This window comes from Gavia stellata, chromosome 20, assembly GCF_030936135.1.
Source record: "Gavia stellata isolate bGavSte3 chromosome 20, bGavSte3.hap2, whole genome shotgun sequence".
NCBI lineage: Eukaryota > Metazoa > Chordata > Aves > Gaviiformes > Gaviidae > Gavia > Gavia stellata.
Window position 1 is genome coordinate 13,977,801 of NC_082613.1, and position 15,161 is coordinate 13,992,961.

Below are 15,161 nucleotides of genomic sequence, written 5' to 3' on the forward strand. Positions count from 1 at the left end.
AAAGCTTAAAAGAAACAATGCTTCTGCAGCTTAGTACTCCCTCTGGACCGATTTTGGTACTAAATTTTCTTAAACATATCATATAAAGATTTCATATATGTTCATTTAATTTTAATATTTAACACATAAATATATTATCAGCCATATATTATTTCCAATAATATTTTCTCCTGGGGAACAAAAATAAGTGGCAATTAATACAGCCTGATCTTGCAGCGCATTTTTTAGCAGATTATTGTGAGCAGGTTTTGCAGTTCACCCTAGAGAGAACAGAAACTTCCCATTTCTAGCTCAAATGAACACATTACTTTCAGAATAACTGCTTGACAGGCTACAGGAAATAAGATATTACCAAAGGGTAGAGGTGTCCTTATTAATAGGTATTTTAATTCAAAGAATGAAGGACAAAAAGACCAAATGAAGTAAGGATGGAAAAGACTTGCATCTTGCAATAGCTGTGTCATCTCAGACTGAAGGCATGTGGGAGGCAGCCAACACGGAGCTGGACATTGAATTTCCATTGTTGCACCTATTCTAGGAAATGAACAGATTCAGCACTTCTGAAAAGGCTACCCAAACCCATGAAAATCAAATCCAAATACTATCTGACCGATCCACGAGAGTTAATGCCGCACAAAGGTGAATAAAAGGCTTTGGGTGGATATGAACAGAGTCAAAGGTACAATAATTATAAGGGCCAACGACCAATTCAGCTTTTCTCTTATTTACAACGCAAATGTTTCTAAGCATCATGCTATGAAGACTATGAGAGCATTCTCAGAACACTGGTTCCTACCCTCAGCAAGCATCACACAGAGACCCCAAATACTGAGTGCTGACGTCCTACTGCAGAGCTCTGTAACAAACTACAGGAATCAGATACAACTTCAGTCATCAAACGCCAGGCCTGCTCACTGGAAATACACTCTCAGACTGGTTTCCCCAGATGTTATTTAAACACGGCAGTCCTGATACCAGCCAGCCTTTTTTTTTTTTTTCCCTAAAGCCCATTTTTCAAGTTAACAGATAAGTCACGGAATTCAGGCTACAGATACTTAACACTAGCTTCTTTATCATCTGGTTTTCCATTTAACTTATGAACCCATTAAATTTGGTTGAGCCAATTTAAATATATTCGTTTCTATCTACGAAAGTTCATTGCATGGAACCATCTCCCAGGATACTGGAATGAGAGAGGGTTTGATGTGTTGCCTGACACCCCCATTTAAAACTCAGATTAGCTATTGAATGTGCATACGCTTGTGTTATGGCCAAGTTGATTTCAGCAGAGCAGCATCAGAAGAGTAGCATCAACATCTTTATTTTCTCTTTCTTAAAGGTGCCTAAATAAAAAGCTGAATTCTGCCATGTAGGCAATAAGAAATAAAATAATGGGAAATTTAAGGAAAAATAATAGGGATGGAAGCTAGAAATATCCTATAAAAAGCTATCAGTACTCTATAGAGCTTACTCTAAAAAAATGTGAAATTAAACAGTAAATGAGATCCTTCTTACAGCGTGCCTCCAGCCCTTCCATGAACTTGCATAGAAGGGATTTTGCAAAAAATTCAACCAAAACCCACTAAACTCTGAAAAGATTTCTATAACATAAGCGATTTTCTACTAAAATCTACAAGAACTAAATGGATAACTGCCATAAAGCCTGACGCTGAGACTCACTGTTTTGAGCATACACTGCATCTCCAGCACCGCTTTCCTCTGGCTATAATGGTGAACATTTCCCTCACTAGGCTCCTCCTGCAATCCCATAATCAAACGTTCAGGAATTCAGAATCCACTCCACAGTTTCCAAGTTCATAAAGTTTTCTGGGTTCAAACAGGTGGCAATATACTCCTGAGAACTGAGTTACCTACCTCATGTATTCTAAAACGTCACCCTTAATATCTTCAATAGCACCTTTAATCAGAACCTCTGAAACTAATCTACAAAACATAATGAACTGAGTTTCACAGGCACCTAGGATGTACATACGGGACCCAGCGCACTGTTCCGCAATTTTCTGTCTAAGAACTGATTCGAAACCCATTAAAATCAATTAAAGATTGCTACTATTCCCATTAGGCTTTGGAACAGCTCCATGCAGAATACAATATGCTGAAGTTAAGGTTAGCTTTCAATAAACATTTTTATGCAGAAAATAAGAAAAAAAGAGATTGTCGTCTTCTGGAATATGCTTGGCTATTTCAAAGATTCAAAAACTAGCAAACTAAGAATATTGGGCTGCAGTGCCATTAATATAATCATTAAAAGAAATCAGCTTGTTTGCATCTGCAAGGCATTCACGAAAATAAAGCTTATAATAAAGCTTATAATAGTGATGCTACTTGAGGAAATAGTCTCTCATATTGCAAAGTTATTCACACCAGATCCTTCATTTTGAAGTTATTCTTGTGTGTTCTTTTAACATTCATTTAAATTAAACAACTCTTCTACTACATTCACTGAAGTTGAAGAATACCAACAAAATACCCAAATTCAGCCAAATTTGTAAAAATGGCATAGAAAGAAGAGATAGTAATTAGTGCCATTGCTATGAAAAAAACCTGCTGAGATAGAGCCAATAATAAAGTAATCCATTTAATCAAGAAGGCTGATAAGAGAGTCTCTTCACATTTTCTTCTACTCTCCTATTCGATAGTCTAGATTTACTACCAAAGCATGGTGTACCCTGAAATTCATGAAACAAAGGGCAGCGATTTCACGCTTGGATAATACTATTTGAAGCCACAGTTTTCACATGGGCATTCTTTTACCTCTAAAATTTCAAGCTTTGTTAAATTTCTATAGTGATTTAAATGGGCACTGGAAAAAGCAAGAAAGTTTAAAGACTGCATGCTCCCTGTATAGAAAAGAGATATGGTCCCATAGTCTCCCCAGTCAGCATCAGTAACCATGATGAGCAACCTGTAGGACAGGCAGTGATATCTACTGAAGGAATTGTGCACTGTGTCAAGCTTAAAAAAAAAAAAAGCAAACCCAAACAAAATATTTGTATTTGCATTTGTAGAAAAGCATCCTGCCAGCATCACTCTATCAACCGCTATCTTTGGCCAGAACGCTTTGCTTGAAATTTCTTTGCAGTCATACTGCAGCATCACATAAAATCCCCACAGCTGATTAAAAAATGAAAAATCTATTAGAAAGCAGCGGGGTTTGTTGTCGTTGGTTGGGCTTTGTTTTTCCTTTGTAAAAAAAAAAAAAAAGTGATAATGTAATGTGAAATGTAATGTCACTCAGCCTGAGACCCTAGGTGGGTATCCTGACAGACCTCCGAGGTACCATACGTAGTTACTCCACCATTGCAGATGTATAAACAGCGGCACGGAGCAAGTGCAGTGAGTGACTTGCCCAATATCACACAGTATGAGCTGTATGTAAACAAATCCCCACATTCTTGTCCAATATTCCTACTTCCACCCACCAGCCAATATGTCCTGTCTAATGGAGTCTGGAGTTTCCATCCTGAACACATGCTAATCCTACCAAGTCTTTCAAAAAGGCAAAATAAAAAAAAAAAAGCTACTTCTGGGCATCCCTTGAGATGTGACCTGCAGAGATGACGGAGGAACGGACAGCACTAGGAAAGAGAGGTGTTCGGGAGACTGTCGCTTTCTTAAAACTGCACCACGCAAAAGACACAACAGATCGTCAAACCTCCACGAACGCCAGTAACGATGTTGTGGCAATAAGCAGGTATAATGACGATTTAAATAAACAGCCGTGTGCATGTGTGTGCAGCTAAATACTTCCGTGTGTGCACATACGTGTGCATCTATACATAAATACATCTATTAAAATCAGTGCTTCCAACCTCATAATGTTCCACTCACATTACTCTTCTATAAGTGACTGATGACCACGTCCTTCCAGCTACTGAAAGAAATCTAAAAATACAAATATTCCCACGTAGTTCTGAGCAAGTCTAATGACCGCCACAGTGCCTGCGCACAGCAAACAGAAATGTGGTAACATGCACCAAACATAAGTAGTTGTCAAAAAGACAACTGTATTGACAGCCAGTATTTACTGACCAAAAAGAAGGATTTGTGTGCTTAAAAGCGTATTTTTCCCAGCTGTATTATTTGGTCTAATAAAAGATGCTATCCGTACTCACAAAATTACCTCTTTGCCATCCCCAGACCACCAGAACACTGCTACTGCATCTATTTACTTGTATTATATACGCATCATTCTTTTAAATGCTTTACATTCTCTTGGTTTAATCTTCTTGGAAATAAAATTTTAAAAAAAAAAGAAAGGAAAAAAAAAAAAAAAGAACCAGAGGGCATTTCAAAGCTTTGTGTTCCATTATCTCAACCATCTCCATAAGCCTGACCTGGCTTGCAACGCAGATTAGACATAATAGCTGCTGTTCCCCAGCGGAACAGGCCCAGTCCCCATCTCTCCAGTTCAATGTTATTTTGTGCTGGCAGATTAAAGATAATGAGTGCAGACAGATACAGCTTTCGCTGCAACAGGAGCTAATGTTAGTGGCTTTGGAGGTGTTTTTTCCCTCCTGAGCCACCCGCCATCTGTTTGATCTACAAAAAAACCCCAACCCCTTTTGTTAATGTCGCTTAGCATTAAACAGGCATCGCTGACTGAGGTCTTGTTGTCATCCTCAGCAATGGCTGGTTTAAGACCAGAAGGAAGTTTCAAGGACAAGAAGAGCCAAAGCGGTTCTTGAATGACCCGCAGGACAAGAAGAGACTATGGCACACCCTTACTGGGACTGTCCAATACCTTCCGCCATGTCCTTCATAAAAGCAGTGGCTTGGACAAGGGGAGGGGAATATTTGCATATATTCTCAGCTAGAATTAATTTGGGTATGTCCAATGGCTTCCATGAAATTAGGTCCATTTGGATGCAGAAATAATCTAATTTGGATTTCAAAGCTTTCTCTTCCTTTTCCACAACCATAGCTACCAGACTGCAGAGGGAAAAACCGCACGCAAGAATCTTAATGTCTTTTTTAAGTGAGAACACTAGAAAAATATTTTTGTCGGCTTTGTGTGTGTTTGGGTTTTTTTAAACTAAAAGGCTAAGAAAAACCCAAGACAAAAAGGGAGAACCTGCTCTATTTCTAACCTCAGGAGAAACTTCATTACTAGACAAGCCCTAGATGGTCAGGTAGTAATCTACTCACAGTTCTGTCATCAATGTACAATAGAAAAGATGAGCTCTCCTGGGTAAGGGGAATACAGATTTTCAGCACCTGAAGCTGCAGGAGTATCAGCCAGATTCTTTCCACCCTTTCTGGACACTTTGTGCTCTTCAGAAAGTGCAAAGTGATCATGCTTTTGACACCGGGGAGAGGTCTGAAATGCTACCTTCACTACAACATCTCCTGCCCCAGAACAAAGGCAAATTGAGGATGGAGAAAGGGGAGAAGGAAAGTCCCAAGGGCAGGGACTTCTCTACATCAATTCGCAGCTAGTCTGTCATCATCTGTAAACACCTCTTACCTCTGCCACAGGGGAATGGGGCAGATTTAAACATTAGCAGGTTGTATCTGATGATCCTGTAGTTTACCAACTCCCTTCAAAACAAAGTGTATTTTTGATACAAGAGAAAACATTAAGTATAGGGTGTATCCTTTGGCAGACAAAACCCTCAACCTGCATCAGCTCCTGCAGTTACTCAGGGATCTGTCAAGGTGGTCGACAAGTCAGCCTTGCCTCCTCTTCTGTTTCGCTGTTCGACCTTTCCACTAGAAATACTGCGTGCTCTGCCTCTCTCCTCGCCTTCCTCCTTTGCACCATAACTACTTTTAATTACACCAGTCCTATTTTCCCTTCCTTTTGCACAGTAAGCAGATCCCTCACCATCGCCTAGCTCTGCCTTTTGCTTTGGAAAAGCGCTGTGCAAGGAGAACTGAAATTACGGAGAGGCAGAATAGCATCATGGCTGCAGAGGTTCATTCTTCCGAATTGTCTGGCTGCATTTATGATAATCCCTTCATTCCATCTGCAGCCCACGCACTGGTGCAGCAACCCCCTTTTCTAGCTCCAAGAAATTATGCATTCATTATGGAGGAAATTAACACCTCAAAGCAAACTATAATTAGGAATTCTTCAATTCGGTTTATGCTTTTTCAATTAGGCCCTCTATAATTTTAATCACGGGAGCATTAACATGTTTCCGGAATTTATATACCTGTAGTATAATTAAATCCTGAAATGTCTTAGTCTGCAACAGCAAAGCAGAGCTTACTCATCTTCCGTTTTATCGCGTTTTTCTGTTATTACAGACGCATTGAGGGGCACCTGCTAGCGTAAACATTGCCTGCCACATGCAACAGAAAAGAGCCCACTTGCCCTCTGAACTCATCATCCTCACTCCTGGTAGAGATACCACTGGCTGTACAAAGCTCATGCACAGCTTCTGAGGGGTGGACATTTGCCAGGGACTTGTGCCCAGACTCATCCCATCTCATTTTAAGTACCTTAAGGAGCTGCTTCAATTAGGTAAATCATCCTCTGTGGTCCACAAAAAGAGCCAAGCTCCTTCCTGTGGGCTGCTCCGACCTTGAGTAGCTGTGGTCAGGCTGGGTTCATCCCACTGAAGGGTCTGAGCCAAGGGCTCTCACAGGCAAAAGGAGGCTTAGCAGTATGCCTCGAGAAATCCAGGTTCTCATTTTTAAAATCTTGTATGCAGATTGGTGTTATCCTTTTACTCTAAGATAACAAGGAAGGGGTATATTGGCTCTGGAAGCTGCGAAGCAAAGAAATGCCTCGGTAAAAGAAACCTTCGAACCGGCAGCCATGGGTATTTTCTCCTAGTCCCTACTTCTCTTACTGGTTGACAGCTTGATGTGAGAAATGGCCATCAATTTCTGATTCTCAGCTTAAAGTTCAGACTTCATTAACCTTTTGATTGCTGGAATTTAATCAGACAGTTTACATAGACAGCGTAAAAGATTTATGCAAAAACATTCACTCCCCCACTCTCAGTATCCTCAGGCCTTCATAAAGCTAAAAAATGTTAGCAAAAGCTTCACTGTAGAGCTAATAAAATGCTGCTTGACACAAAAGAATTGTCTCTATGTGTAATTTGATTGTTAAAATATTATCATTAAAATAGATGCAAATTTTATGGCTTTCCTCTCCCGTTTCTGTCTACTGCCAAAGCTCTCTGTGGAACCATTAGTAAGACACAGCGGGTCACCCAGGCTCAGAGAACGGCTATGTTTCTGATGGCTGATAAATGGGCAAAGGCAGTTTTATGACCTTTTAAGGGACAGTATTCTCAGATGAACAGTATGCTGATCCAGTAAGAAAATACATTTCCTGTACCAGATGAGACAACTGACACAAAATGTCCCTTATCCTCACTTTTTAGGGCCAACACCTGACTCTTCAGGGGGAACTAAAAAAACCTTAAAACATCCATTCAACTAATTATGCCACGCTACATAAAAGACTAAGTATTCCTTCCTGATACTTATGGTTGTCGCTTCGCATCCTGAAGCATCCCCGTATCTCCATTATGCTTCTCTCCTGATACCGCAGGCAAAGCACTTCTAAGATCTAGAATAACTTCAGGTACCACTGAAGTCACCATGGACGATCTAAACCCACCGTTCAGCGCTTCCAGCTGGAATGGAAGTGTATGCTCAGGCTTGCAGCGCTCTGGTCAGCTCACCAGGGTTTGGACACACTAGGGAGGTCAAGCCTGCGAACTCTTACTGTGCAACTCTAATCTGTTCCTTTTTGGTATAACAAACATCACGCTGGTCTACGCGGCTGCCATTATTCCATGCCTTGCACCCAAATTCTCATTTTCATTCTCTCTCTCACATTCACACATAGTTAAAAAAAAAGCAGATGTGGTTCATCTTTAAAGAGGAAAGAAACTTGCTCATTTACCTTCAAACTCTTGCCTAAATTAAAGGCAGAATGCCATGCAGGAGAAAGCCAGCTTGAATGATTTCAGAACAATATCCCTGAGGTATATTATAGGAGATGTTAATTAATACAGATAATTAGGCTTATACTATCAGAAGCCTAGATTGATAATCTCATTCCTCATTAGATACTACAAAATTAAAAGATCTAATGTGATGACTGTTTGCCCTGTATTCAATCAACCAAGTCATGTGATGCATACATTTGAATAGGAGTTTAGAAAAAGCAGGCCAGGAGTTTTATTTTCCAGGTATTTATAACTCGCCTATCGAGGTAACTGAACTTTCAGAATTACCAAGGGCATGATAATTTGTTATGCTCCCCACAGCTTTCAACATTAGAACCTTTTTTTATCGTTTCACTGATCCTCGACTCCAGTCTTTATTTTCAAGCACAAGGTATGCTGCGTGGGAGTTTTAAGAACAAGAAATTGCCACCCTTTCTTGGCATTAATGAATTAATTATCAACATGAATGCCTGAGGCAAGCTCATGTGATGCCACTAAGAAGTTGCAAAGCAGCGAGCTGAACAGCACTGCTCCCTGTATAGCTATGGAGACCTGTACACCAAAGCCACCATCTGTAAAACAAACAAAAACCCCAGCAAATTTTGCGAGTTTATAGCTTGTCTCATTCCTCCTCCACCACAGAATCAAGGTCACTAGGCTTGCAAACCACTCCTCCGTAAGGATGGAAGGACTATTGTGCATTAAAAACAAAATCAAAATAAGGATGCTAGTGAGAGGGATACAGGAAAGGTAAGCTCAGGATGAACAGATGATGCCTGAAATCACAAGAAAAGAATGAATCATCTGGTGATTAAAGTTATAGCCTTTGGCTCCAGAGATTCTCAATTTCTACTTTGTTGCAGACTGAAACGCAAGGCAAGTTTTATCTAGTCAAAGTTTCGGTTCTCCAACATAAAATGGAAGCAGTACCACTCCCCTTATCACGGAAAATTTCCACTTGTTACTATATGTAGGAATACATAAGTACACAGATAAAACATACGGGATTGTTTGCTTGGAGAATAGCTTGAGCATAAAACGAGAAAAAAACACTGTTCTTGGGTATTCTGTTAAATAATGCTACAACTGTTTTCTCTTTATTTGTTTGGCATCATGTAGACCAAAAATACTTCCTTTATTTCATGCTTGAGAGACCAAGAATCAGATGATAATACTCAAGAATAACATGGAGCTCGGTCTGTATAAGTTAATTTTTCCTACTGGCTGCCTGTTGATATGAAAATATTTGTTTCACCTTTGCTCAGAACTTCTAAATACATTTTAAATATTTAAACTCCCCTTCTTCTATTTAGATTTACTTATTTCCTTTTAGATGTACATTAATAAAGTAACCCATCCTTCCTCATCACCAAAGCGAGTACATGTATCCAACCATTGCACGCATACACAATGAATGACTCTTACCTGAACATGTTTCTCCAAGATCACTTATACATGCTACGTACACTGTGTATGTATAATATATATATTCTCCCCCACAAATATATACATATGTATGCATAAGGACATGTGCAAAGATCGAATACCTCGTTTCTAAAACCACTGTTGTTTAGCACAGTACGGAGTCAGGTGCCTGACGACTGTCCTGTACCTGCATACTGGCAGACACACAAAATAACATCACGGATTATTTACTGATACACCTCAGAGAGCTGCAGGAAGATGGGGAGATTAAATCCATCTTTTTCCAACTATAAAGCTCTCCATAGTCTGAAACTCCAAAAAATAATTGCAGACTCTTCCTTAACGTCCTTCTACAGTGTCCTACAGCTCCAACGCACAGAGCAGCATATTGACAAGGTAATCACACCTAAGGGGAGCATTTGTTTAAACTCTGAAATCCTCAAAACTAATACACGCTCTGGAAATTTGATTTTCTCCATAACAGTAGTATAGGTAGACTGATAGAACTAACCGCATGTTAATAAACCAGATGGACTTTAAAATATCCAACACACACAAAAAAAAGCCCAGTGGACATGTCATGCAGATAAAATCCCTCACAGCAGTATTTTCAAGCAGTGAATGGGATATAAATTCTCAAATAGGGGTCTAAAGATGTCATATGTGAATAATCTATGAAGGACTGACTCAGTCCTCCTGACAATAACAGATTCAAAGGCAGAATTATCCTCAAAATCACACTGGATATTTTCAGGAAGGAGTAGAGGAGTAAAGATTGGGTACACTTGCATTCTTCTTTCCTCTTCTGAATCTATTATAGATGAATGTCAGTCTTCGGCAAATCAATCATAGCACCATTCACGGGCTTTAGATTGATATAAGAACACCTAAAAGTTATTTTTAAAGGGCAACGTGGAGTCAAGCTCTGCAGGGTATACCATGGAAAATAAAGGCAAGAATGAAACGCCTATGCCACAAGGGAGAATACTTATGCCTGCTGATGCTTCATCTTTCTTATGGCAATAGGACAAAACAGATGAAAGACTCTCTAAGTTTATATTATTACTATTAGTTCATATGAAAGTGTCTTCATTGTTATCTATAGATCGTTAACAATGATGAGTTCATGATCATTAATTTTATAAACAACCTCATTTAAGTTATTTATCATGAGCACTGGGGAACATCAGAAATGTCTTAATGTTGAAAGTGACTTTGGATTTGGTGTACCTGCATTTCAGACGAATGGAAATATAATGAATCATACTTGAAATATTCTACAATATTACTCGAAAAATGATCTTGCAGACCATACTCTGTCTGTACGCTGCGCAGCCTACAGCAGAATGAAATAACACAAGACAAAGTCACATAGCAATCTTATGTATAGATACTAGCTCACAGTCACACCCCCATACGTACTCCAACTCACCATCCCCAGTATACAGGAGGAAATACTAAGAATAATTATGTATAGTCAGGTTTTTTCAACTTCACGGTTTGGAAGGACTACAATAAAAACCTAGGGCACTGCAGAGCAGAAACCGGCTGCCTGGAGAACTGTCAGGTTGAAGAGATGAGGGGTCAACCTATTCCTGCATAGTGAAAGTTTTCGATATCAGAGGTTTTGTAAGAAGGTGTGAGGAAAAATCTGTATCAGACGACTTTCAACTACCTTTTCAGAACCACCTCAGGCAGGCTGGGATACGAAAGGTCAGCGTGCAAAAGGGAAGGGACCTAGGAAAGCATGGTCACGTCTACAAGGGAGGCCAGGAGAGCAGGCATCCTACCAGCATGCCGCATCACGCGGGAGCCCCTCCAGCGCCCTCCGCGCCGGCTCGCTGCTGCGCATGCAGATTTCTCAGTCATTTGTCTCAAATCTGTGTTTTCACTAATGCCTTGGGTAATTGAACAGAAGATCACATCAGACTAAGAGGGGCTCTAAAGTCTTTTCAGTTTGTATCAGAATTTCAAAGCATTTTGAAAATCAATTTTATCATATTTAATAGAGATGAATGGAAAATACTATACTTGTGAAGGACAAATAAAACACACACAAACAAGAGGTAGAAAAACTAACCAGACAACAACAAAGAGGATCTATTGGATCTCAGCTTGACTATGAAGAAAACTCTGAGGGAGAAGAAACACCTCATTCTTGTGTGTTAAGTGTGTCACAAGCAGTTAACAGTATGCTATTCTTCCAATCTGCTGGGTGCTGTTGAGGCCTCCGAGGGAGTGCTACCTGCTTTTGGATACGGTATTTCAAGAGAATTTACACAAATTGGAGAGTGTGCAGAACAGACTGAAAGAAAAGGGAAGAGGTTGGGAAAATCTAAGGTTGAAATAACTTGATTTGTTGAGGCTAGACTAAGAACAGTCTGTATGGTTATACAGAGAAAGGTATTCACACATTCTGAGGCTGTCATAGTTAATAAAAAGCTAACATTCTCCCAAGACCCCCTCCCCCTCACCCCCCCGTCCATTCTGGTTTTCATACACACGTCAATGAAATGGGCTCATTACAGGAAGTAATCTTACCACTTACATGTGGCATGTAAATATTACACGCTCCCCAAATGTGTGTATAATAGGCTACAATGCAATTAAAGAAACCAGAGCGAAAATTTATAAAAATCTCTACCAATTTTTTTATAAGAGATGCATTTGTTGGAAAAGACATTATTCACTGAATGCAGTTAAAGTATAGCAAATTGACTTTGAGAAAAATCACAAGGCTTTTCAATAAAAAGACAAAATAGCAACACTCTTAAGACAGCAGGTGGTAAAACGACATACAGGAATGTTCCCCCATATAAAGAAATAAAACAAAACAGAACTGTGTGATTTTACTGCTTTTTTTCCAGCAGAAAAACATCCCTAAAGGACTCAGAAAATAGGCTTCTAAATTCACTCATACGTAGTACCAGAGATTGAAAGGGAAACTTTAAAATACATTACTCAAAAAAAACCAGAAAAGGGGTGGTGCTAAGTCTTAAAGAGCAGATTTTTTTGTTTGAGAGTATCAGTGCAGTTTTGGGGAAAGCTATGACATAGGGTGGACCACCAATTGATACAGGATATTTCATTAAATCCATTAGTTTACATCTGAGCAATTTGCTCCTGAATACTTAGTGGGACATCCTTCAAAAGCGCTAAGAACCTGTCAGTGGGGTGTAGAAACCCAAGTCACATTTGAAAGATGGGACTGTGGGTTGCTGAAATACCCCCCATAGGAAAAATTTCAGAAGCGTTTTGTGAAAACGCAAGGTAAAAGCCTGAAGAGCCTACAGGGAGGTAGTGGCTGCTGGATACCTCTGCAAAGCCGTACCCACTATTTTTATCTTAAGCGATTCTAATTCACGCTCTCAGCTGAGGGGACTGGCAGGATGAATGACCAACTGGCACTCCTGCCAGCAACAGATAAGGCAGCGCCGGCTCAGGAGGGAAGTTTGTGCCAGAGCCTTTCACCACGTCCAAATTCACCTAGACAGAAGAGAGCAATGAAGTACAGACCTCTGTAAGTCGTGTTTCCACAGTCAGGGAGCGATCTGCAGTCGAGTGGCACTTAGGGACATGGTTTAGTGGGATTTGGCAGCGTTAGGTTTATGATTGGACTCGAAGATCTTAAAGGTCTTTTCCAACCTAAATGATTCTATGATTTCAGCATCTCATCATTAAGAACGGGACCCAGCTCAGGGACAGCCAGCAATGTCTTCTACAAGGTCTTTGCTCTATTCCATGGGTGCCTGTGCAGCTCCCTGCTCCCAAACCCTCTACTCTGCCAGTGGAAATTGTGCTTGCCTACAACTGGCAAAGCCTCACTAAACCAGAGTTCATCTTTTCTGAACCAGACCACTACTTCACTCCACAACCGGCCCAGGAGCAATAGCTGGATTATAACATGAAGATGCGAGGAGTGTGGTTAGATCCAGAATCTGAACAAATGCATTCGCAAGCATTAAAGATAGTTCCGCCATTCATCGGATAGTTACAAAAAACCTTGTCCATCATGGAAGAGAGGGCAAGAGCCGGAGGCCTGAAGCCTCCTCCGCCTTTACACGGCAATGCTCGATTCACGGCGTCAGAGTACGCAGCTGCACGTACTGCCATACTCCAGTGCCGCAAAGGCATCTGAAGTGATGCTGAGAGGGTAATAACCCCGTGCGATGCTATCAGTAATCCTTCCTGGAGGTTAACAGCAGGAGGCAAGTAGGTTGAGGCGTTTATAAAAGGAGACTGTGAAAGGCAGAATCAACAGCAGAGCTGGCCTTTTAGTCAGCGTTTGCTTTCAGCAGCTACATTATCAGACGAGAACAAGAGAGGCGTGAGTGAAACCTCGGGAGGAAGGAGAGGGGAGAACTGTGAAAAGAGAAGACAAAACACCTACCTGACAGGTGCTCCCCGGGACTGAGCGGGCTTCAGCATAACGGTGATGGTAGTGTCCGTCTCATTCAGGGGAGAGTCCGTGTCGTATTCTGGCATCGATGGTGCTACAGCAGAACAAAGAGCAACACGTTAGTTATACACCAGTTACTGCCTTTGGTAGTGATGGCAACATAATATGAACGTTTCTTGGAGACCGTTTAACATTTCTCAAATGAAACATCAAAATACTTCCCAATGTTATGACCAAAATTGTCAAAACTGCTTAAATATTTGTATGCTCTTTTCCTATTAAAATCAAACAGGAATCGGACACCCAAATCTTCAAGCTGGCTTTGAAAATCCTGTCTTGAATTTTTAAGACTTAGTAATCCTTTGAGATGGGATCATTCCTTCACTTTTAAAGGTGAAGAAAGAAAATTGCACGGGCGTTACAAAAGACCGCTTAGGATGAATGAATCAGTACAGAGCTAAGAATAGCACCCAGGAAACCTGGCTCTTGTTCACTGTTCTGGTCATTGGATTAGGCCTCCTACATCTTAGGTAGAGTTTTTAATACATAGACTTAAGCTGTGTCCCCTTGATTAGCTGTTATGAAGCACGAAAGATGAAAAGAGAGGAGCACAAATCAGCCAGGTTATTTTAGCACTCGAGCCCATAACATTTTACCCCAGTGCTGTAGCGATGTTGAATCAACAGGCAGCTGCATGGCTTCCAATGGCATGCTCAGGCAGTACCCAGCCGTGGCATCCCCATCGCTTCCTGACGTGTTCCCCAAAGCAATATAGAAAACCGCTATACAATATTCACACTTAGCCAAAGTTTCGTTTCTACTTCTGCTTTGTTATCTTCTATTAGGATAATTTCATGAAAGTAGGATAGCTTTCCTTTGGAAACATATTTTATTTATTATGTTACTTCTTCCTTCCCCAAGAGCAGGCATCTGTTTGGGACCATTTTTGCTGTGGATGAACTGAAGAGATCACAAGGTCACATCAGCATCAAATTTATTCCAAGGATGCAAGTTTTGTTGAAATATCCTTAAAGTATAAAGTAAACAGAAGAATTCACACAAATAGTTCATCCATAACTCACAAGGGCATGCTGCAATGCAGGGGATCCCATGTTTAATCCTCTCACAGTGATTTCCACTGTAATCCTGTTTACAATCAGGATTTTTATCTAAATGCCTGGAAACTGTCAAGAATGGTGGTTGCTCTTATCAGCTCAGCTACTGACTTCCATGTCAATAAGCTGGCGACGAGTTCAGAATGGATGCCAATTCCTTAACGAGGATTTCTCTGAAAAAGGTGCTCCGCGCATCAAGGGGAAGCAGTGTGAGTCATTTAAAGAAGATGCGTGTCACCAGTGGTCTTCTATATCAGAGATCACCGTAGTTGCTGGAGATGCCAC

The 15,161-nt window shown here is 40.5% G+C and overlaps 1 protein-coding gene across 1 annotated transcript in view; it reads right to left on the reverse strand.

The window, feature by feature from the left end:
• PTPRT (protein tyrosine phosphatase receptor type T) overlaps positions 1-15,161 on the reverse strand; it is a 460,489-nt gene that overhangs the window by 98,851 nt on the left and 346,477 nt on the right. Inside the window, exon 11 of the mRNA XM_059827326.1 lies at positions 13,753-13,855. Coding sequence (XP_059683309.1) covers positions 13,753-13,855 — 103 coding nt within the window. The remainder of the gene's footprint in view (positions 1-13,752; positions 13,856-15,161) is intronic.